The sequence below is a fragment of the Anolis carolinensis genome, chromosome 1, assembly GCF_035594765.1.
Source record: "Anolis carolinensis isolate JA03-04 chromosome 1, rAnoCar3.1.pri, whole genome shotgun sequence".
Lineage (NCBI taxonomy): Eukaryota > Metazoa > Chordata > Lepidosauria > Squamata > Dactyloidae > Anolis > Anolis carolinensis.
Genome location: NC_085841.1, coordinates 214507199 through 214533314, shown reverse-complemented (window position 1 = coordinate 214533314; position 26116 = coordinate 214507199). Strand labels below are relative to the sequence as shown.

Here is a 26116-nt window from a genome sequence, read left to right as displayed (position 1 = left end):
TAACTTTTATAGAAGAAGAAAAATCTAATCTTTATTGACAAGTTTTCCCAAAGTTATTAACAGGCATATACGCATATAAAGCCCTTAGAAATCATCCCCAAACCAAGGGAATTCTAACATCTTAAAAACATTTTTTAATTTAAAAAAATATACTGGAAATATAATTTCCAATATTATGTAAACATTTTCCAACATTTGAGAAGTCTATGTATTCTTTGGATTTATTGCTAGCTAAAAAAGCTTTAATTTTTTTTTTAAAAAAAAAATTAGCTGGTTTCCATAATTTAAATTGAATCTGTATAAGTTTGAAGAAGATGCTGTTACTATTGATAAATATCTAATTATCAGTAGCCGGTTTTAAGTATTTTGGCCAAAAATCCATTTTTGGAAGTGGTCTGAGGGATCACATGATACCATACTAGGATGTTCCCAGTTTCCTGTAAGACACATGTTTAGCTCTGCATTGTATAACAACTGGTCCTAGAAGATGAGAAAACAAATTGTTAATTTTACTTTTCTTTTAAATTGATCAAAGTTGAACTGCAAATATCCATATGTTTATCCTTACTATAACACTGTAAAGCAAGTGGTAGGAGACTTAACCAACTGCATGAGAATTTGAAAATAAATCCCTCCATTTCCAGTTGGATATGTTATCCAGGATACCCCATTAATCTTTTAGTTCTGCCCAATGAAGTACTAAAAGATGCATAAATATTTACTTATTTGGGCGTAAAGCCAAATATATTTAATTACATTTCAAACAGTCCGTTTCCTTGCAACACAAACAATTCAAAAATGTTCAATGATACCTGGAAACATGGCTCAAAAATGCAAGTGGAAATCATACAGCACTCCAGATAATATCAAGTCCTTCCAGATGTTGGACAGTGAGGTAAGTTAGAATGAAGATACATTCTAGGATGGCTAAAATTGTAATTCACTTACATGGGGCTTCCTTAAATTAGTCCAGTGGTTCTCAACCTATGAGTCCCCAGATGTTTTGGCCTCCAACTCCCAGAAATCTTAACAGCTGGTAAAGTAGCTGGGATTTCTGGGAATTGTAGGCCAAAACACCTGGGGACCCATAGGTTGAGAACCAGTTAGCTCAACAGAAATGGATTGCCTGTATTTACTTGAGTATAACGCTTCACTGATGTAATGCACACTTCAAATTTGAAGGTGCATATTAAAAAAAAAATGGATCTGTCCTCAAATGTAATGTACCTAACACTGTAGGCATAACACATCATGGAGGCAAGCAGCATGAATGAGGACATTTAGGAAGTCACGCCACTCCGTCATGCTGAGGTGGACAAACTCACCAACCTTGCATGATCCCCAACTGGCCTCATCCACGAGGACTTCAAAACCATTTAGGGTGGGTTTGAAAGTCTCATGAATGAGATCAGACCAACTGCATGAGACAGCCTAGGGGGAAGGAGGGTGACAGACCCTGATGGCCACCTGGGAGGCACGATACATGGCTGAGCAGCAGGAACGAGTGGGTCATCAGTCAAGCACTTCTTCTCTGAGTGCCACAGAGCTCTGAGGCTGCCACCACCACCAGGAACAGCTTCTTCACACTTCCTCACCTCCCTGTCTAGCCTCTGGGGTTCCAAGTTCCTCTGTGCCTTTTCATGCAGGCGGGTTTATGTGCACGTTTCTAGCACACCATCAAATCTAATATTCACCTTGTAATTTTGCCAAAAAAACATTTTTGCACTCAAGTATATATGGTATTCTCCCTTGTCATTCCGAGAATGCAACTCCCAACATTGTCACCAACTGATATTGCTAGCTAGGGCTTGCTGGGATTTGGAGAGCCACAAGATTCCCTCCCTCACTTTAAAGTAATATAACTAGGAAAGTAAAGGGTGAACAAAAGTAAGATGGAAAATGGAGGACTACCATTTATTCCAGCAACTTTTGGCAAGGGGGAGCTAACAAGGCAAATATTCAAAAGCAAACCAGTCAAGTCAAAACTTAACTTGATCAACAAAAGCAAAACATCACCCGCATTTTATTAATTCAGGAAATGGCAGAGAATAGGTGCAACTACCAATAGCTCTCTGGATTGAAGTGCAGCAGAATGGTAAGTGTTACTGAATCCATTTTTTCCAGAGAAAAACAGTAATTTGCCTTCTGCTGTAAAATATATTGACATGAAGAATGCTCAGGGACAACCAAGGGTGATTTGTGTGTGGAATGACTTGAGTTCCATAACAAAAACAAATGACTATCTCAGTAATTCAAAACCTGCATATCTTTTGCACATGGCTCTGGCTGGTGGGCCTAGTAAAAAGAAATAAACACTCTCATACATCATAGATCCTGTAAGTCTGAAATCTGGCCACCTCTGAATTAATTCTAGTTATAGAGAGCTGGACATTCAGTTTGGGCAGACAAAACTATTTTAAAGAAATTACCTCTCTGATCTCCCATTTTTCTTCTTTAGAAGTCCTGCTTTTCTTTCCATTGTAACTGCATTCATTAAGTTGTACAGCTCCTTGAGAAGCATGTAGGCATAACTCCTTCTGGATGTTATGTCTAATTTCATGACGTGCAGAATATTCGAAGTACTATGCAAATAAATGTAATAAAATAACTATGTAAACATTATGCACGTTAATTGTGGTCTCCAGATTCTTGTTTAGACACCTGCACTATGTTTTGCTAATGGAATATTTGTAAGTTTACAACATAATGCTAAAATAATCATGGCATCTAGTAAATATAACAGAATACAAGACAGGCTATTCAAGATGGACACAAATATTGAAAATATGCAATTTGTTTCATTTCATCCTAATACATAAAACAGAGGAGGTGGGTTGAGAGGATAACTGAGGGTGAAAAATGTGTGTGCTTCCTGAAATCCTGAAAGTAATATATTTATCATCTACACTTTTGAAGGACAAAGTATAGCAAAGCTACATAGTAATTTTGAAATGAAAAGATATAATTAAAACAAAAGTTAAGCACTTTAAAGGCCCAGTGATTTCAAATGTAGCATTTGCTTTTTGCTATTGAAATTAATGAGTTCTTAAGTGTTTAATGTTTGATGTAACATGCTCCAGATGTCAACAAATTGTAAGAAAAAAAACTAGCTAGCTTAATGTCATATATCAGCAAACCATTAATGCACAGTGAAATGTAACGTGATAAGAACACTAGAACAGCACTATGGCAAATACAGCTGTACTTTTGTTAGACTGATGCATTTTTGTACAATACAACACTGCTGGTGTCTTATTTTGAAGTGAAACTAAAGAGAAATACAGATTGTGCTATCTGGAATCACAAAATTCAAAATGCTCTAAAATCTAATTTATCTACATGGATGGCTGAGATAGTGACATCTTAGCTTTCTGAGCAATCAATGTACATAAATTTTGTCTCAGGCACAAAATTATTAAATATATTGTATACAATTATCTTTAGTCTATGCATATAAGGCATATATGACACATAAATGAGAATTTTGTGTTTAGACGTAAATCCCACCTCCAAGACATCTCACTATGTGTATATATGCAAATTCAGGTATTCCAAAATCCAAAACATTACTACTCCCAAGCATTTCAGCTAAGGGATACTCAACCTGTACCACTAAACAGGAGAATCTTCTTTATGTTAGCCAGTTGCTAGGTATAGTACTGAATTAATACCCTATAAATGGATTTATTATTTGCATCTTTTGTGGGATGACTTACATGAAAACTATTTAACAGTGGTATGAAAAGTGTGGTCAATGGACCACATCCAGCTCACCAGATCCAGTATCAGCTTAAAATCTTGTCTCTCTTCTACAAATTTTTTCAGTCCCTCATTCATTCCTTTCATTTACTCTACCCCAATTTAAAATCTCGCTCTTCACCTACAAAAATTCTGAACCCCTCACTCCATCCTGGCTCAAAGTTAATGACTGGATTTATTTTATTTTATTTTTTTCTTAAAGTACAGCCTCAAAGTAGTTCCAGATGTCTGAGTGTGGTTTCAGGCCCCAATGCAGTTGCCCATCTGTGCTAAATAGCATGCTGAAACTATTTCTGCTTTTTGTGCTTATTTGAAATAAATTAACAAATTCTATGTACCACTACAGTTATTCTAATTTAACTAAACTAAAACAAGCTGCAGTTTGAGAGCTGGAAATTTTAGAAAGATGCTGGTGTGTTTTGAACAACTCCCACCTTGTCTGTAAGTCAAAGAATTTTCATCAGACATTTAGTTATCTAGGAATACATATACTGTAGTTTCAGAATGTAACTAGTTTTTAGTAGCTTTGATCTCTCAGTATGAGGCTTTAAAAATAACAGGGTGGATGACTCGGAACTGGTTGCTCAGTCACTCACTGGCATTTTAGTTGACAGTACAGTAAAAGCAAAGGCAAAAGTAGTAGTAGGAGAGAGAGAGAGAGAGAGAGAGAGAGAGGCAAAATTATTAAGCTTACAAGGCAGTGTTCCTGTAGAATAGACAAGAGCCAGACAAAAAGCTGAAGAAGAGACGAAGAGTGCTTGGCAGAGACAATCAGGAAGCTAGCATAAATACAAGCAAGATGTAACATTAGAGACACCATTCATGTTATTAACATATGGTTACAAATGTGGGTTCAGCAACAAGAACTGGACTTAAATCGATAAGTGATATTCAGTTTGAGATCCACAGCAGTTCTGAACTGAGATACCCTGACTTTATTCCAAATAGGTTGATAACAAGATATAGAAAGTATGTAAAATGTAGACCAAAAAATGAACATGAAGTGCACATCAGACTACCCAAAAATAGTTAGATAAATTATTTTAACTCCCTCCCATACAAATGACTCCAGGTTTGTTGTTGTATTGACTGTGCTGAGACAAAAAAACAGACTGTTCTGGTTGGCAAGTACCAAATGCAGCTGCTCCCTGCCATTTTTATTCCCTTCAAAATGCCCCTGGTCACTTTTGTTGCTACACAGTAATGCTACTGCTAAGGTCCAGGGACACTGTGGAAGAAACAAAATTTGTGTTTCCTGCTGCCTGGGCTCAAACTATATGTAAAAAAAAAACAGTGGCCATATGGAGATTAGAACAGCACCAGATCTGGGTGGATGCAGCTGGTATTTTTGGACCAGTGACAGGCTGCCTTGGGTATAGAGCTGTCCATCCATTTCTGTTCGGAGTCTCTAGTAACACGCATATACAGTGTTTGCATATTTGAAACTATTTGACAGTTGATACACCGATATTCTGTTTTACTGGCATTATTGAGTTATCTGCTTACCATATTTGATATCTAATTACTACATGTGCCAGTTTTGTTCATATAAACCAGAGGTCCTCAAACGTTTTAAGTGGAGGGCCGATTCACAGTCCCTCAGACTTTGGGTGGCCAGATTATGAAATAGTCCAAAATTAGGATTGTTGTTGTGTGCCTTCAAGCCATTTCAGACTTAGGTCAACCCTAACTCTAAAGTTTAGGACAGAAGCCAGGTAAATGATCTTAGAGGGCCTTAGTTTGGGGACCCCTGATCTAGACAATCTCATAAGACCATAGGTAAGCAAACAGACCTCCAAAGTTCATCAAGAGGATTTCAAAAAAGCATAGGTAAGGAAAGGGACCCTCAAAGGCCATCTAGACGGTCTCATATGACCATAGATAAGTGACCTCCAAAAGCCATCTAGATGGTCTCATAAAGCCATAGCTAAGCAAAGAGACCTTCAAAGACCATCTAGATGATCTCATAAGACCATAAGTAAGCAAAGAGACCTCCAAAGACCAAGTAGACTTAGGTCAACCCTAAGTCTAAAGTTTAGGACAGGGGCCAGGTCAATGACCTTGGAGGGCCTTAGTTTAGGGACCCCTGATATAAACAATATGCGAGAAACAACAGAATATAGAAAAATCAATAATTAGAGGACAAGGAAAGCTTATACACAAACTAGTAAGATATCTAAACTCCTTTATAACTTGTTTGTGGTGTTCCACAGGATGCTAAAGAACATCCTAAAATGTTAACATGCTGTTGTTTGAGGCCTGTTGGGTGTAGCAGCCATTCCAAAAGAAGAGACTATGCAGCCTAATGTTCCAGTAAAAGCTTGATATCAGCAGAAAATAATACTGCTAATTTTGTACTCTTATTAGATCGAAATCCAGGCCCAAATCCAATGTCAAGGAGCTGCATATGTGATGGAATTTTCTTCCTTTCCTCTCACCACCAGCCCAAAAGTGGTTCCAGAAGGTTTTTCAGACCCCGCAAAACCCACGTGGTGGGAATGGAAGATAGAAAATGAAGGCCTCCCACTGGATTTTGGGCTTTGCCTAAAAAAGCACTGTATTATGGATTGATCTGTACCAGCTATTAAAAACAAAATATATGGCATTTACCTGGTTTCCTCCAAGTCCATGACAAGTATACATAATTAATGGCTTGCCACCGTGATTATTTTCACCAACATCCAGACATGCTCTTCTTCCAACATTTTTTAGCTAAATAAAACAATTTTAATGGACACGTGTGAGTGCAGAATAGCATCATCAAATACTATACACTTATGTTAATCTACTTTTTAAAAGGAAAGCATACTCACAAATCCAGATAATGGAGGATTCAAGTCTGGTACATATGCTTCAGGATAAACATTGCTAAGATACCATTTGAAGTCTTTACATTGCAAGCGTTGCTTTAACTCATGCCTTTTTGAGATGTCACCAAATGTTTGCTATTGAAAGAATAAATTTTACAAAACAAACTGAAATAATACACCATAAGAACATTACATTTGAATGACAGCAGAAACTGAGGTATTTGTAATTAAAAGCTGGTGAACAACCTGTTAATAACTAAAATTGATTTTGAAGACCACTACTTTTGATGCGGGAGACATGGAACATTGGCATTTTCCATGTTGGCTTGTTTTCTGTAGTTAACTTTGGCAGAAGTCAAATGGAGGCTGTTTAATGGACATGATTATGTCCTTCCAGGGATGTCACAGTCCCTATGTTCATCCCTTAAAAAAATATGTCTCATTTTGTCTCATCTCTTGATCAAGTATGATTTTTCTGCAAGAGACCCCTATAAGCAATACTCGTTGTGACTCTGTAACATACAGAACAGCCATCATGCTAATAATACATTTTTCACCAAACATTAGCTTTTGAAAGTTACAAAGAGTAAACAAAGTTAAAATTCTACTGATGCTAATATATCCAGTGATGTCAATAGGAATATAGTAGTGAAAGATCTGTTTTTGTTGCTATTTTTGAGCAAAGTGGAGCAATTTGAAGACCTGCATAGAAATCAGGAAACCATGCTGCAGTTTATATAGTGGCACAAAAACTAGCACTAGATAACTTGCAATGGAGGCAACAGGGATTCTGTTTCATGACTGGTGTTGCTAACAAGAATTGTATCTCATTTAACTACAGGGAAATATCCCATACCAATCTAGCCTCACTAGATTATACAAATTCATTTTAACAACAACCTTTATGAAGAACAATTTTAATATAATGCCTTTTAGTTTTATGCATCACACAAGGAATATCCAATAACTGCTGCTTGATAAAAATCGCTGATAGCATAGCTAGTTGCAGCAAGAAAATTACTGCACTTCACAAAATGGTTTATAAGCATTCAACATTCTATTTTTGTCTTAAAATAGCTGCACAAAGAATCTTATTTTCTGTGCAAAAGATAAAGAAACAATTTTAGCAAGAGATATACTTTTGGAAACCTACTTTCTTTTCTTTCTTTTTTATAACTGGTGGCCTCTTGTTTCAAATCACATTAGTGACAGTAATCAAAAGGTAATATAGTATGCACTAATCAGGGCCGTAGTCAGAAAAAAATTTCGGGAGGGGTTTTGAAAATTTCGGGGGGGGGGGAGGGTTAACCCCTAGCACACACCCCTCCCCGCTACAAATCTGTCAATATCTGCTTGAAATAGTGCCTGGAGGGACTCTTAATGTTTTGTGTCTCATAGACTTAGCATAGGGATTTGGTTAACCAGTTAAAATTCATAAGTAAACCAGGTTTTTTTTATAACCTGAAAAATTTCGGGGGGGGGGGAGGTTGAACCCCTAACCCCCCCCCCCCTCGCTAAAGGCCTGGCACTAATGTTTAACAATGAGCATGTATCATACTCTTCCTATCATATTATAAAAACCAATAGATTGAATACAAAGATGACCTATAAATATGCTGAATATTTAGAGATCTTTTTGCCCACTAGAAGGGCTGTTTAATATCATGCAATGCAGCACTGTGCAATGTGGAGAAAAATGAAATCCCAAGCAGCTATTTGAGCTACTTATGAAAGATCTGCATGAAGAATAATGAAGGCATTTTTTGCCTGTTTCCCTTACTCATTTTGTTGTTGTTGTTGGATCTAGTTCATATCAGCCAAGATTACAACTCCTTTTCTAAGGGCTCAGTTAAAAGCATCTCTTCCTAAATGGAAAATAAAACCCTGCGTAATCAAGGTCATCCAAGTCTGGAAGCTAGGTTGGTGACATATCTACTTAAATATTTTTTGCCACTCTTAATCAATTTTTCTGGTTGCATAATACCTCTGTAACAATAGTTTAAAAATAATTTATTCACTTGCATCTGTAAATTATTCAGGTGACTTTCCACCTCAGAAAATTTCCCACAAAATCTACTGCCAAATACTTTCAACAATATCTTAGTACAGTTTTAATAATTTATCACTGGTTAGCTATTCTAAATAGTGTTTCTTCAACCAGCGTATCTTGCTACTTCTTGAAGTTTCATATCAAGTTTTCCAGAATGCCTTATTCCAAGCAGATTATCTTCAGCAGGAACTGTTGACCCGGGGGGGATGTCTAAAGATTACCTGTGCAGCTGCTATTTTGATACACTGCAAGCAAATGTTTGAAATATTTTAACAATGCTTACATATTTATACTATTTCAAACATACGTGTTGCTGATTCAATTAAGGAACAGCTAAGTAGACTACCTTGTTTACAACTGACAATACCTTCCCCTGGGGAGGAAACCCTTGTAATCCACTATGGGGCAAGACTGCTAATGCTGCCACCAATTAAGAAGCAGCAGCAGCAAGATGGAGAGACAACAGTGTAGAGGTGGAGGAAGTAACAGAATGTGATGTCCTGAGCTGGTTCTGGTAAGGGATGTAACAGGATGATCTTAACTCATCTTTGCAGTTACAAGGTTGGGAGAGAAGTCTCAGAGGATGTAGCACACTCACTATGGCAAACAAAAATGTGTAAGCCTGACTTTAGCATTGTTTAACATAGCAAGGAAACTTGTGTCTTCTCTTAGCATCAAACAGCCTTACAAAAATGGTATTATAAGCTAGCTGGGCCCTGAACAGAAACACTCCTACTATCACTTTTTGTTTTGGGTTCCACCCTTGGCGAAATATAAAAAACAGATTTAAGGACTGATAAACTTTAAGACCTTTTCCAAAGTACTGACAGTTTCCTTGTAGCATCATATCCATTTCTTAAAATGTGAATACTGAGGAACAAAATCTGCACCCTTCAAAACTGTATCATAATATCAATGCAGACCCACAATAAACTGATACACAGTATCATTGCACTTCCTCTAGAGTGATAAATCAGAAACAGTTCTAATGATCGCTATAATCAGGAGCTCCACTCACTGAGAGTCGAGAAATTGATGGTGACAACTTTACTTGTTCCATATTGCCTTCTCTAAGAAAAACCCTGTGGTCCAAAAAATCCCTTTAGTTTGAATAAGAAAGAGTTCCCAGCCCAAGACAAGAGCACATGTTGAATACCAGTGATACATTTGGAAGTTGGACAGCTGAACACAACTCTTGCACAAAATCAAGGAACTTTGGTTAGTTTTACTCACTCACTGCCTTACTCAGTAACTAGAGTTGCATCCTCCTTTCCAGATGCATTTCTAAAATGCACATATTGGTCATGGAACAGTTTAGAGGTAGTGATAAATACCCAGGCTTCTTGTCTCTACATGCTTTTTTGGGCAAGATGCTACATGTTTACTAACATATTGTTAGCTACAGAAAGATTTAAAATAAATTTATTACAATGAAAACAGATTCTCTCTGAAGTGCCTCTTAACTTTGACTACAGATATTCATAAGCAGTTTTTGAGAAAGATTATTTAACTTCTACCAGAATAGGATAAATACAACCAAAGTTACATAGAATTTACTGAAAACTTAAATTCGGCATGGAGAGGCCATTCAACATACTGCAAAGCAAACTTGATAGAATGCTTTTCATTTTTATATATTTTCACAATAAATTCTCAATTTCACAATAAATGTTTGCTCACCAAGAACTTCAATGCAGCAACTGATTTCTACTACCACCACCATCGCCACCTACTTGTTTAACAATTTTTGCTGCTTCTGTGTTTCTCCGGTAAAATATGTTTTTGTATTCATCCATCCAGACTTCTGCAAGGCGAACCTGATTACGTGTAATGACCTGAGTTCCTTTTGGAAAGGAATGAGGGCTCTTACTGCGAAACACATGACCAACAACTGAGCAAGGTATGATTTCCAACTGACCCCCACACTGCCATACCTGAAAAATAACAAATCTATTAGCTTACATTGCATAGAAGCAGACAACAATGTTACAGGAGTGAATTTGCTGTGAACGTATTTTGCAAATCCAAATTGATATGAACTATGAAAGAATACTGTGTTGTCGAAGACATTCATGGCTGGAATCACATGGTTGTTGTGTGCTTTCTGAGCTGTATGGCTATGTTCCAGAAGCATGGTGAGGAACAACACTCTGAAAACAGAGGAAGTCCAGACATGAGTCAATCAGGGGCAACCAACATCTCTGAACAAAAGATTCCCCCAGGCAGGAAGAAGCCAGGAAATGAATCTGGCAAGGTCATTAATGCTAATCAAGGTAATTAATTAAAACATTCACACTGGCCTCCAACAGATAAGAGTTCCTTCTTTCACCGTGGACCTTCCACAGATATATAAACCTTCCTTGCTTAGTTTTTCCAATATACCTCACAATCCCTGAGGATGCCTGCCATAAATGTGGGCGAAATGTCAGGAGAGAATGCTTCTAGAACATGGCCATACAGCCCAGAAAACACACAACAACCCTGAAAGAATATTACTTATCACAAACAAAATATACTTATTTAATAATGTAGTCAGATGCAGACCAAGTCACAGACAGCACATCTGCCAGTACAATATTTTCTCTTCTCAGCTCATCATTAGCATGAGGCAAATTCATCTGTCCCCATAGAATTGTAAGGTGAAGCTAAAATGTAACGGACAGGTTCTTTTAGCAGATAAATGGCTGCTGAAAGTTTTGGCCCTAAACTTACTCGGAAAGACATTTCTATGTTTTCTCCTCCCCATATTTCCATTTCTTCATCGTAGCTCCCAATATTATAAAAGTAGTCCTTTGATATCGAAAAAAGCCCTCCTGCAAAAGTAGGTGTTCTGAAAATAAATAAATTTAAAAAAATAAAATAGTCAAAATTAAGCATCTTTGAAAACTCCAAAGCCTAAATTTCTTCCATCAAACTGAATCAAATGATCCAGTGACATGGGGTATATTATAATCATTGCAACAATCTATGCCCCCGTCAGAAAGGAAAATGACTCAACAGATAAATAGATCCATGAAAAGTTTCTCATTTGGTCTTATGGAGAAACTATCATCATAGAAAAATATTATTCAGTTTCAGAACCAGAACATTAAAATGGTCCAATACTACTACAGTAAAACAACTTGTGCAAAACATTGAACTAAACTGAAAAAAGCACATTATGCCATTACTTTTATAAGACACTACAACTTAGATATATAAATATGGTTTAAGGTATCAAGAAATTATATCTAAATAGTCTGCAATATAAGCAGAAGTCCTAAAAACACAATGCTACAAATTAATGGTCATTACAAAAAGCCATCTGTAAGGGTAGCAAGCTTTTTTCAGGTTCTGTGTCAAAAATGAGCTGATGATATTGTTTTTACATTTTTATGAAGTATTCAAGTTCTAGCTGATCCAGTTGTTTGAAAAGGAAAGGTGAAACTTGCATACTATGTGAGAAGCGAACAGTATATAAATGAAATAACAATTTTTTAAAAAATCTTTTATTTTTTTAATTCATTTATTTATTGTTAAAAACTAATGGGAAATTGTGATTAGCAAACATATTTCTAATAAGCCATGTGTAAAAGAAAAAAATATATTACTTACTTAATGGGATAGGTTTCATCTTTTCTTTTTTTACTTTCATGCTCAGGAAGAGATTCCCATCCAAAGGATAAACTCCAGTCAAAATTTCCCCTGTTGTGACTTTGACCATAAGGGGAAGGTTTAGAAAATTCAAATGTATTAAGATCTATAGATGAAATATCAGGGCTTACGACACAAGTGTTGTTTTCAGCTATTCTAGCCAACAAAGGCTCTAACCAACCATAAAAGCATTCACCTAGGATTGGAAGGAGATTAATGATTTTAATATTTGAATTTTCCACTTTCATAAAAATAAAGTTAAACAACATACTTTAACCCCCCATTCATCCGTTCTGACTGTGCAGAACTGTGAAATGTTAAAGGCATGGTACAAAGGTTCCCATTTTTGGGACGTCAGTTGTTAGATGATACTGTAGTATTCCTGTTTTCCAATTTAATGTTACAGTGGAAGTGTGGTGTTTCCAAATATTCCCAATGCACTACAAATCTAAGCCTATGATTCATATTACAGGTCTGTATGCCATTATTTGATGTAACGTCAAGTAATTTGGAACCAACTAAAAAGCTGCTTTTAGCTTACAGAAATCAAGACTCCTCCAACCCCATTCGTTTTGTGTTTTTAAATGAAAATGTGTATCAGAAATATATTCAAAACATATACATTATGAAAACTGTCAAAAAGTACAGGGAAGAAATTAAGATAAAAGAAATTTCATTAATATTGGTGACAGAAAACTACAACCACTTGGCTATACTTACAGTGTGCATCCAAAAAAGTTAGTGTTTCTCCAGTTGCTATTGAAGCACCTAATAATCGGGCAGTAATAAGCCCTTTTCTTTCCTTTTGTCGGACTACCTTAACTATATGGAATTGCTTCACATAGTCATCCAATTTATCTTGTAAGTTGTCTGAAAAGGCAGCAAATCAGTCATTGTTACTTTACATCTCATAACTAGTAAAAGTCAAAGTTTATCAATTTTAATATATGTACAATCAAGCAGTCAGAATTTAACACCCAGAATTTAATGCTCTGGCAGCTGTCAAGCACCTGGAGGGACCTCCAGAATTTATGCTAAAGTATCTAACTCAACATTATCTTCTTCACCTTCAAAGAAACAGAACCAGAGTCCTACTTTCTTTGAGCAAGCAAATTCATGCATTATACCAAGCTAACCAACACAAACCATGATGTGCAAGCCATGATTTTTAATTCTGGTTTTCAAATGTCACAATGAATTGAGATTCTATCTAGATGTTAATTAACTCTGTCTGATGTGATGTCTGAACTGTGTCAAGTAAGAACAAAAACATAAAATCTGGTAAAGGTTTTCCCCTGACATTAAGTCCAGTCATGTCCAACTTCTGGGGGTTGGTGCTCATCTCTATTTCTATGCCGAAGGGTTGGCGTTGTCCGCAGACACCTCAAGGACATGTGGCTGGCATGACTGCATGGAGCGCCGTTACCTTCCCGCCGAAGTGGTACCTATTGATCTACACACATTTGCATGTTTTCAAACTGCTAGGTTGGCAGAAGCTGCGGCTAACAGCAGGAGCTCACTCCCCTCCCGGATTCAAACCTGTGACCTTTCGGTCTGCAAGTTCAGCAGCTCAGCACTTTAACATGCTGCGCCATCCGGGGCTCCAAAGAGGTACAATAAAGCAAAAAAAAAAAGTTTTTTCTATGTTGCTAGAAAAAGATTAGTATAGAATGACTAATCCCCTCAATCTTTGACCGCAAAAACAAGTCATATACACAGAAGTCACATTGTCTTACCATCTACACTTGCATCATCCACCAAAATTATTTCCTTCAATAATATTGCAGGGGAAGTATACATCACACTGTGAACTGTTCTCAACAGAGTTGACCATGCTTCATTGTGAAAAACTATGATAACGCTTGTGGTAGGAAGCGGAGGACATCGTTTAAACTTTTGCTCAATACATCTGGGGGATAAAATCAGAATTTACATAACCAGATATGAATTAAAACTTTCAGATTTTTGAACTCTTGACAAAAGATTGTTGAGATAGGAAAGGTGCCAGTACAAATTACTGGGTTCTGGCAATCCAGAAGAAGGTCTAAGTTGTGTCATTTGTCTCTTTCGGTAGTACTAATCATCAGTTGTTTATGATACCTATTGTAAAATGTGTGAATTTCACAGAAAATTGTAAGACACAAAATCCTGTCAGTAATCAGCCAATACAGACTAATCAACTATAAAACTACTAATTACAGAATAGAAAAGAATAGAATTATAACTAAATACATTCTATTTCAATATTATATTTATACTATATTATAAATTCAATTTATACGTTAATGTACAGTGCATGGGCAGGTCTGAATAATTGTTTGAGAAGTTGAAAAGCCAAGCATTTCAGAGGGGAAAGAATTAATCTCTGTGCCCTTGCTGGGCCCCCCAAATATTTTCCCTTGTTCCTGAACCTATTCAGCAGCCCTGGGTTGCTAGGCTCATGACTTGCTCTGATGGGACCTAAAGTAGTATCTTACAGCTAACAACTATGACAGAACTTAAAAACTTTTCCTACTCAATACAAATCCCACCTATCATGCACATATTACAAGAAAAGTCATACAATATTTTCATACACTCAAATTTAACTGTTTTAAAATATTTTGCATATTCTTTAAGAAATGAAATATATTTGCTCTAAAATCCAAATACTTTTTAACATACTCAGGAGGCCGTGTGTCTGGTCCAAGATCCCGATGTAATGAAATCCTGTCACTTGCAAAAGCATTAAAGCAATGTTTTTCATCCCCACGCTCTTTCTCCTTCTGCTCATCAGGACTTAAATTGATAGTTTTGAATGCTTTACCAGAAGCTCCTGGAGCATTTGAATCCTGAGGGGGTCGTTCCAGGTGAGATTTCAGTTCTGCTGTTGTATATGATCCCGGCAAACAACGTTTTGGTCCAGCATTTTGAGTTTGTCTAATAGGCGCTTTAATCTGCATTTTTGGCTTTACAGCTTTCATATTGTTCACAGCTTTTAAAACTAGGCCCAGTACATTAGATCTCTTTCCATCTTTTGATAGTATTCCTGGTTCTTCATTGAAATCCTGAATACCTACTTCTCGTTGCAACAAAACCAAAAATATTAAGAAGATAAAAATAACAAAGGTAAACTTCCAGAGTTTTCCCTGGGACAATTGTTTTATTACGAATCGTCTTAGCTTTTTTATATAAGCTGCCATTGTGGAGAGTCCAAAGAGAAGTGCTTCTTACAACGTTATTCTTTTTTTCATGGAGTAGTTAGATGGTAAATGGTAATACCTGCAAGATGTTTGGGGAGAAAGGAATGGTGTTAACACAGCAATTATACAAATGTATGTCAATGTTCCTAAGAACACTCATGTCGATTTACCTGAGCATGATGGAGAACAGACAAAAAACAGGATAACAGTCTAGTTGGTTATGCTGAAATGCCACCCCCCCTTATACTGTATAGGAAAACTTTTATCCCCTAAAGAAAATCACTGGGTACAAATAAAAATGGTTTTCCACCAAACTACTCTTATGTTTTCTCCTACCTACTAAAGGGAATCTAAGAGAAATGTCTCCTATAACATTTACTATATATACCTGTGTATAAGTAGACTTCAGGTTGAGGGCAGTTTCTCAATCCAAAATTATAGATAGTGATATGACTCGTGAATAAGTCAATAATCATTCCACAGAAAGGGGAAACTGCTAGCACAGCTTGGGCATCACCCCTTTTCCATCCAAATATTTAAAATGGCCAATCCAAAGATGGGATCTCCCTCCTTTTGAAAGGATGTGCCAAAGAGCAGCTGCCACCATTATCCCATCCAGCTGTCCAAAAGGTCCAGACACAGTGCCACAGCAGAGAGTAGATGGTGTTGTTGCTTTTTTCTGGTTCTTTTGCTACAGTACTTAGAATAACCAATGAATAGGTTAGTCCAGTGTTTTGGGGGGCTGATTTTGTGAATAAAATTTCTATTAATACTTAAGTGTACAGATTAATATGTATCTAACTATGTACATAATGATGCCTACATCAGTCTGGATCGGCCAATCCCACTTCTGCCTTCCATTACTCTATGTATCGCCACATGTATGTCAAAAAGGCCTATTTTCATAGCCTTGATGTTTGAAGGCAAATATATCCACTCTCCCTAAGGATATCGCACAATTTGCAATGTGAAAATACCCATACTGAATTTTTTTTTACTCATAATAGAATTTTTTAATCCGAACCATTTCAAATTTTCAGACTTAAATTCTGATCCTGCATTGGGTGTAAGGTTTGGAAAGGAAAAATAAATTGTTCCTGTATTCATTCAGTAATAGATGTTTGGTTATGTCCCATTTGGGGAAAGACGAGAACACATTGCACAGCAGGGGTAACTATTACTGACAGTGGTTCTCGCTACTATCCATCAGGTTGACAATGTCCAGCTTTACAAACAGAAAATGTACTCATCAGCATTTCATCTTTTCACATTGCTTTTCAACCTTGTGGCTTATTTCCTATCTTACTCCTCCCATATGAGCCTGCCAGAATTTTAAATTTTCAGAGAAGGTCCCAATACCTTGTGAAGTTGCATTTAATTTTTGAGACTGTGTTTTTACTTTTAAAATTAGATGCCAAAAATGTTTTATATTGCTTTCCAGAAATTTTAAAAAGTATGTTAGTGTGGGCTGGGAGAAAATAAAAAAAATACTTCAAACAATACTTCTGTATAGTTGTACAGAAATACCAATCAAGGCTGGGTTACATTTAAAAAAAAAATCTTAACTATTTATTTATATTTTTATTTTATTTTATTACATCACTTCTACCCCGCCCTTCTCACCCATCAGGGGACTCAGGGCGGCTTACAGTATAACCATACACATTAAAAACAGTTGTCATCAAATTTAAAAATCCATCAAGATTAAAAATTACAATAAAATTAAGAATATCCATTAAAATATACATAATTATACATTTATAATTATACAACTATGAGCATCCCTGGAGTGATATTCACTATTTCCCCAAATAAAGAATATGGCTCAACCATAACTTTGCCTTGAAAAACAACATTAGTCAAAGAAGCAACGAAGAGACCAAGCAATGGTTACTGTTTAAAAGGTAGAAAGATCTGCAGCTGATATGGAATAACCCCTCCATGGGAGAAGTATCATTCACACTTTACACAAAGCTGGATTTATTGAAAGATGGAAAGATGAGAGCTTACTGAAATTAACCTGTCAAAACTTGTTTGGTATTTACAAAAGAAATATCTGCATGTGGAAGATACAGCAAACAGGTGGACAAAGGCTTTCTGGTCTGAGATTATAATATAACCTTCTGGCTTTATCGTAGCCCAAAGTTAACATAGTCATTATCTTGTGAACACAATCCCCATGTTGAAGCATGGGAGTGAAAGCATCATATTTTGGGATGCTCTTCTTTGGCAAGCACTGATGTTTGTCAGGATTTGAGAACAAGATAGATGGAGCCAAGTACAATCCCATTAAAGAAAAAAATGTTTGCAAAAAATCAGGACCTGGAGCAGAGTTCTGTTATCTGGCAAGACAATGACCCTCAATCCCAGTCAACGTAACCAGGCAGTGGTTAAAAAAAAAAGAGTGTAAATATCTTAAAATGATCCAGTCAAAACCCAGACCATCTCCCATATTTTGACTTGGGAGATGAAGACTTGTGGAACCAACAAGGGCCACTTTGGTTTTATTTAAATTTTGTGCCACAATCATAAAAGTATGTGTGCGCGTGCCTGTGTATGTATGTGTGTATATATATGTGTGTGTGTGTGTGTGTGTGTGTGTATATATATATATATAAAGTATCCATCATCAAGATACATCAATATACTGCAAACAATGCCAATTAAATACTTTTCAGTATTTAACACAATAAAATTAGGAATTGTGAAAAAGGAGGGGGAGTTCTGCAAGGCATTGCTCCTCTTGCGGAAAAAGCCTAATGAGACATATTAGATATTACTTGCAAATAGTCATGCATGTACATTAATACTGTTTTCAAGATTTTTAGGCACTTAGGAGTGGAAATCATCTATCGGACAGATGGCAAGCTATTTAACCTCAGCAGACTGAAAGCCAAAACCAAGGTCACCACAACATCTGTTATAGAACTCCAATATGCCGATGACAACGTAGTCTATGCGCATTCAGAAGAAGACCTACAAGCCACTCTAAACACCTTCGCAGAAGCATACAAGAAGCTTGGCCTCTCACTGAACATCGAGAAAACCAAAGTGCTCTTCCAACAGGCACCAGCTAATCCCTCTGCAATGCCAAGGATACAGCTTAATGGTGTAACATTAGAAAATGTTGACCATTTCCGCTACCTTGGCAGCCACCTCTCCACAAAAGTCAACATCGACATTGAAATACAACATCGCCTGAGCTCTGCAAGTGCAGCATTTTTCCGTATGAAGCAAAGAGTGTTTGACATCTGTAGAGATACCAAGGTGCTTGTTTATAAAGCCATTGTCCTCCCAACCCTGCTCTATGCCTGTGAAACGTCTACAGACATCACACCCAACTCCTGGAGTGTTTCCATCAGCGTTGCCTCAGAAAAATCCTGCAAATCTCTTGGGAAGACAGGCGGACAAACGTCAGCGTGCTTGAGGAAGCAAAGACCACCAGCATTGAAGCGATGCTCCTATGCCATCAAGTTCGCTGGACTGCCCATTGTCTGAATGCCCGATCACAGTCTCCCAAAGCAGCTACTCTTTTCCGAACTCAAGAACGGGAAACGTAATGTTGGTGGGCAGGAAAAGAGATTTAAAGATGGGCTTAAAGCCAACCTTAAAAACTGTGGCATAGACACTGAGAACTGTGAAGCCCTGGCCCTTGAGCGCTCTAATTGAAGGTCAGCTGTGACCAGCAGTGCTGCAGTTCGAAGAGGCATGAATGGAGGGCTTAAGGGAGAAACGTGCCAAGAGGAAGGCCCGTCAAGCCAACCCTGACCGAGACCGCCTTCCACCTGGAAACCGATGTCCTCACTGCGGAAGAACATGCAGATCAAGAATAGGTCTCTTCAGCTATCTACGGATCCATCCCCAAGGTAACGAAGACGGAGGACCATCATCCTCGAACTACGAGGGATTGCCTAAGTAAGTAAGGCACCAAATGTTTGGAAAGACTACAATTCCAACCCATATCAGCATAATAAAAAAATAACAAGTAAATTATACCGTTATATTTATTTTCTGGAGCCCCGGTGGCGAAGTGTGTTAAAGCACTGAGCTGCTGAACTTGCAGATTGAAAGGTCGCAAGTTCAAATCCCGGGAGCGGAATGAACGCCCGCTGTTAGCTCCAGCTTCTGCCAACCTAGCAGTTCGAAAACATGCAAATGTGAGTAGATCAATAGGTACCACTCCAGCGGTAACGGCACTCCATGCAGTCATGCCGGCCACATGACCTTGGAGGTGTCTAAGGACAACGCTGGTTCTTCGGCATAGAAATGGAGATGAGCACCTTTATTTATTTTCTGCCTTTTTCCCAAGGCTGAAATTATATATGTCTACAGGGCTGCTCTAAGTTTTTGGTTCACAATTGCAATCTTTTAAAAGCCACTCACTGCTTCCTTGTAATAGATTAATCGTGACATAAGTAAGGGGACATCCCACTGCAAATTCTGGAAACATCCTCCCTGTAAGCATAAACTGCCCCTTTGCTGTGAAGCTTAATTTAGCGTCAGAACAAGACATGGAATTTCTAGTTGAGGTATAGCAAAGTCAAGTACAATTATACGCACCTCCCCCCTTTATGTCAACATCTTCTGTTTGAGAAGTGAGACTTTCCACATCATCGCTGGCAGCAGTTCCTGGAAGCAGTTCCTGGAAGGGTAAGGTGGCTTGGACTTGCCTCCCCACACCCATGAAACTTTTTTCTGAACACATGAAACCACCATTAGGAGCTGGCTCAGGAAAACCTTTAAAATAAGAGAAAGGAGCAAAGACATGGACCTCAGCACCATTACTAGCTTTGACAGAAAGGAGTCATTCCTTTCTATCCTAGACAACAAGAAACTACTTTCACCCAGATCTTGTTCAACAATGTACAGCACACTCTGTTACCCGGCACAAAAGCAACCATAACCCTTAAGAAACTGGCAAAAAATAATCAAATAAATAATATTTTACATTTAAAGAAAGGTGTTTTGTAACACAGTAAAACTGTATTGCATTAAGTTTTTCTTTATTGGCTTTTAATGACCACATTTCAATATTAATATTCAATCAATACAGAGTTTAAGGTATGGCATAGAGTTCTATCTTGAACAGTAACTCTCAAGCTACCACAAACTACATTTATCCGGCATCTACCAATCCCCATGGGTGTCAGTTAACTAATTTCCAAAATCTTTTATTCAATACATATACAGTATATATATTTTAAAATCCCAAATCCAAACCACTTGTGATCCTAAGATAAGGAGCATGCAACTTTTATAATGAATATGAATAATAAATAATAAAGAGAAATCTTTGGATAGGGTGAGCTAGCCCTGCCAAGACTAAGGCCACTATCTTCCCTCCCCCTCCTCCTCCTCACGGGGGTCAAAGTCAAAACCTGGTACCCAGGTCTGTCCCAGAAATGATGAGAATGGTTTTTTTGTGCAGCACAGAAGGGCCAGGAAAGGGGGTTTGGAAGCCGGTGGAGGGGAACTCAGGCATACAGTTTGACCTTCCTCAGTTGAGTCCATTAGTAAAGTGCGTAGTAGACTTTGTTTCTTGTTATGGGCAAAAATGAGGTGCCTGGAGCAACAGAGACCAACGTAGCTTTCCATATACCACAGGTTTGGGCAAACTTTGGCCCTCCAGGTGTTATGGACTTCAATTCCCACAATTCCTGACAGCCAGAAGGCTGTTAAGAATTGTGGGAGTTAAGTCCAAAACACCTGGAGAGCCAAAGTTTGCCCATTCCTGCTGTACAACCTGTTCTGTACACTACCCTGTGCACAGTATAGCCCTGACTTGACCCCCTTGCAGTTTACTTCCCCAAACTCAATAGGACATCATTTTGAGAGTTGAAAAGGTCCAGGTGAGGGCTTTGATCAAGATCTCAAAACTTCCTCTGCTGCTAGGAAACATGGCAGCAACGCTGGAATCACTGTATTCGATCACAAGGGGATAGGCTGCAACTGCATGTGTGTTCAATACAAAATTAAAATCATTCTTATTACTTCGGGGACAGACCACGTATACAGCATGTGTGTGGGTTTCCCCTCTTCCTCCTCATTCCCTCCAGGGTGAAGAAAGAGAGGAAGAACCCAACAATGGAAAGATGAATTGCTATGAGTTTTCCAAGCAGTATGGCCATGTTCCAGAAGCAATCTCTCCTGACGTTTCGCACGCCTCTACGGCAGGCATCCTCAGAGGTTGTGAGGTCTGTTGGAAACTAGGCAAGTGGGGTTTATAACAACAACAGCAACAACAACATTTTATTATGGTCCAAAGACCCTTAATGCACCATGGGTGTATACGTTATGCAGAATAATGACATTAACAACACACAAATGGCTAAAATTTACAGTTAAAAACTGCTTAAAAACATGTTGGTCTTTTACATAGGTAAAAGACCAGAAGAAATATCTGTTGGAAACTGGGGAAGTGGGGTTTATATAGCTGTGGAATGTTCAGGGTGGGAGAATGAAATCTAAAGATGACACTTTAGGTTACTGCTGCTGTTCTGAGTTCAAATTGTTTTGTATATTAGTGGTTTAATTTTGTATTGTACTGTGTGTTTATTGTATGCATTGTTTTAGGCACTTTGTGCCATATGTAAGCCGCCCTGAGTTCCTTTGGGGAAACAAAAATAAAGATTATTATTATTATTATTATTATTATTATTATTATTATTATTATTATTATTATCTTGTCTGTTGGAGGCAAGTGTGAATGTTGCAATTGGCCAGCATGATTAACACTGAAGAACCTTGCAGGTTCAAAGCCTGGCGTTTCCTGCCTGGGGGAATCCTTTGTTGGGGGTGTGATCATTTCTTATCTGGAATTCCAGACACGGCCCAATAAAGGATTCCCACAGGCAGGAAACAGCCAGGCAAGGTAAAAGGTAAAGGTTTCCCCTGACGTTAAGTCCAGTTGTGTCCAACTCTGGGTTGGTGCTCATCTCCATTTCTAAGCCGAAGAGCCGGCGTTGTCCATAGACATCTCCAAGGTCATGTGGCCGGCATGACTACATGGAATGCCGTTACCTTCCCGCCAGAGCAGTACCTATTGATATACTCACATTTGCATGTTTTCGAACTGCTAGGTTGGCAGAAGCTGGATCTAACAGCGGGCGCTCACTCCGCTCCCCAGATTTGAACCTGCGACCTTTCGATCTGCAAGTTCAGCAGCCCAGCGCTTTAACACACTGCGCCACCGGGGGCTCCAGCCAGGCAAATAAAGTTATTATTATTAATATGTTGTTTTATGTTGTTATAATGCTGTTAATTTTACTGGTTCATGCTTTTAATCTATGTGTGCCCATATAAGTTGCCCTGAGTCCCTTTCGGGTGATGGAGGCGGGATATAAAAATAAAGTTGTAAATACAGTAGAGCCTCAATTATCAAAGCCTCACTTATCCAAGGTTCTGGATTATCCAAGCCATTTTTGTAGTCAATGTTTTCAATATATCATGATATTTTGGTGCTAAATTCGTAAATACAGTAATTACAACATAACATTATTGCGTATTGAACTACTTTTTCTGTCAAATTTGTTGTATAACATGATGTTTTGGTGCTTAATTTGTAAAATCATAACCTATTTTGATGTTTAATAGGTTTTTTCTTAATCTCTCCTTATTATCCAACATATTCACTTATCCAACGTTCTGCCAGCCCATTTATGTTGGATAAGTGAGACTCTACTGTATTATTAATATGTTGTTTTATGATGTTAAAGGTAAAGGTTTTCCCCTGACGTTAAGTCCAGTCGTGACCGACTCTGGGGGTTGGTGCTCATCTCCATTTCTAAGCCGAAGAGCCGGCATTATCCGTATAGACACCTCCAAGGTCATGTGGCCGGCATGACTGCATGGAGCGCAGTTACCTTCCCGCCGGAGCAGTACCTATTGATCTACTCACATTTGCATGTTTTCGAACTGCTAGGTTGGCAGGAGCTGGGGCTAACAGCAGGCGCTTATTCCGCTCCCGGGGTTTGAACCTGGGACCTTTCAGTCTCCAGCTCAGGGTTTTAACGCACTTCGCCACCGGGGCTCCTAGAAGTGAGACTCTACTGCAGGGGTCCTCAAACTTTTAAAGCAGAGGGCCGGTCCACAAACCTTCAGACAGTTGAGGGGCCGAATTATCATTTGAAAAAAAAAATGAACAAATTCCTATGCACACTGCATATGTCTTATTTGTAGTGCAATACAACAATAACAATTAAAGAACAATACAATATTTAAAAATGAAAACAAATTTAACCAAAATAAACCTATCAGGATTTCAATGGAAAGTGTGGACCTGATATTGGCCAATGAGATAGTCAAGTTAATTAGGATTGTTGTTGTTGTTGTGTGCCTTCAAGTCATTTCAGACTTTGGGCGAGCCTAAGTCTAAAATATTTATTTATTTATTTACTACATTTATATCCCACCCTTCTTACCCCAAAGGGGACTCAGAGCAGCTGTATGTACATACAATATATTATTAGCATACCACAATATTAGCATTATATATTACTATATTGAACTATACCACTATACTGTAATATTATATAATATATAACATATAATTAATATTATCAATATTATATGTAATATAATATTATATTATTATAATATTATATTATATTACATATAATAATAATAATAATATATTATTATTATTATATTATATTATTATATTATATGTAATATCCCCCCGCCCCCCAAAAGGCCTAACTGCCATTCTGGACCAGAATGAAGATGACGGGGCCAGGAAGACATCTTTCCACCATGTCTCCTGTATCAATTTAATGATATAACAATATATAATAATATTATACTATACTTATATTATAATATAGTGTATATACATGTAATATTAATAATAATATTATGATGTAATACAATGTAATACAATTCACTATTATAATTGTATATTTATATTACATGCAATATTACTAATAATATTGCAATATTAGTCGTATAATATAATATATTGTATGTATATATATACTTGTAAACCTTCCTGAGTCCCCTTCGGGGTGAGAAGGGCGGGATATAAATGTTGCAAATAAATAAATAAATAAATAAAATATATACAATATATTATATTATTAAAACTGATATAAAAATATTATATTATAAAAATGAGGGCGGGGGCCAGGTAAATGGCCTTGGAGGGCCGCATCCGGCCCCCGGGCCTTAGTTTGGGGACCCCTGCTCTACTGTATTATTAATATGTTGTTTTATGTTGCTATAATGCTGTTAATTTTACTGGTTCATGCTTTTAATCTATGTGTGCCTGTGCTCATCTCCATATAAGTTGCGCTGAGTCCCTTTGGGGAGATGGAGGCGGGATATAAAAATAAAGTTGTTACTGTATTATTACTACAGTAGAGTCTCACTTATCCAACATAAACAGGCTGGCAGGACGTTGGATAAGCAAATATGTTGGATAATAAGGAGAGATTAAGAAAAAGCCCATTAAACATCAAAATAGGTTATGATTTTACAAAAAAAAAGCAGCAAAACATCATGTTTAACAAATTTGACAGAAAAAGTAGTTCAATACGCAGTAATGCTACGTAGTAATTACTGTGTTTACGAATTTAGTATCAAAATATCACGATGTACTGAAAACATTGACTACAAAAATGCATTGGATAGTCCAGAACGTTGGATAAGCTAATGTTGGATAAGTGAGACTCTACTATATTACTAATATGTTGTTTTATGTTGTTATAATGCTGTTAATTTTACTGGTTCATGCTTTTAATCTATGTGTGCCTGGGGTCATCCCCATATAAGTTGCCCTGAGTCCCTTTGGAGAGATGGAGGCGGGATATAAAAATAAAGTTGTTACTGTTATATTACTACAGTAGAGTCTCACTTATCCAACATAAACAGGCTGGCAGGACGTTGGATAAGTGAATATGTTGGATAATAAGGAGAGATTAAGAAAAAGCCCATTAAACATCAAAATAGGTTATGATTTTACAAAAAAGCAGCAAAACATAATGTTTAAAAATTGGACAGAAAAAGTAGTTCAATACGCAGTAATGTTACGTAGTAATTACTGTATTTACGAATTTAGTACCAAAATATCACGATGTACTGAAAACATTGACTACAAAAATGCATTGGATAGTCCAGAACGTTGGATAAGTGAGTGTTGGATAAATGAGACTCTACTGTATTATTATTATTTGAAGCTGAAAGGCTTATTGGCAAAAGACTTTCTCCATAAATGTACAGCAGAGTAACTTATTGGCAGAGTAACTTATTTCTATTTTTGTTATTTTTGAGTTGTTGATGATATTTCTCATTTTATTGTTTATGATGTGATCAGTCTGTTATGTTTTCTAATGTATGGTTGGCATTTTGCCATTATGTTGTAAACCGCTTTGAGTCCCCCCAGGGGTGAGAAAAGCGGTATATAAATGCAGTAAGTAAATAAATAAATAAATATTCAATGGTAATCAAGCTGGGCAACAGACAAGTGTTCTTTCTCCCACCCGGGACATTCCACAGGTATATAAACCCCACTTGCCTAAGTTTGCAGACCTCACAACCTCTGAGAATGCCTGCCATAGATGTGCGAGAAATGTCAGGAGAGAATGGTTCTAGAGTATGGCCATACCGGCCGGAAAACCCACAGCAACCCAGTGATTCTGGCCATGAAAGTTTTCGACAACAGAACGGAAAGATGTCCCACCGTGGCC

General features: G+C 37.4%; 1 protein-coding gene across 8 annotated transcripts in view; it reads right to left on the bottom strand.

Moving 5' to 3' along the window:
• Positions 1-26116, bottom strand: part of galnt3 (polypeptide N-acetylgalactosaminyltransferase 3) — a 26548-nt gene continuing 432 nt past the window's right edge. For 2 of the 8 annotated variants that reach the window (XM_062969220.1, XM_016998830.2), the window contains exons 2-12: positions 19995-20171; positions 14917-15513; positions 13989-14161; positions 12973-13122; positions 12214-12448; positions 11332-11449; positions 10353-10553; positions 6573-6704; positions 6370-6471; positions 2430-2582; positions 1-480 (exon numbers count right to left, since the gene is read on the bottom strand). In XM_062969220.1, the coding sequence (XP_062825290.1) occupies positions 358-480; positions 2430-2582; positions 6370-6471; positions 6573-6704; positions 10353-10553; positions 11332-11449; positions 12214-12448; positions 12973-13122; positions 13989-14161; positions 14917-15434 (1905 nt within the window). In that variant the 5' untranslated portion in view covers positions 15435-15513; positions 19995-20171 and the 3' untranslated portion in view covers positions 1-357. Of the gene's footprint in view, positions 481-2429; positions 2583-4453; positions 4539-6369; positions 6472-6572; positions 6705-10352; positions 10554-11331; positions 11450-12213; positions 12449-12972; positions 13123-13988; positions 14162-14916; positions 15514-19430; positions 19568-19994; positions 20172-26116 lie in introns of all 8 variants that reach the window. The other 6 variants (XM_016998832.2, XM_062969222.1, XM_062969225.1 and 3 more) reach the window with 4 other exon arrangements.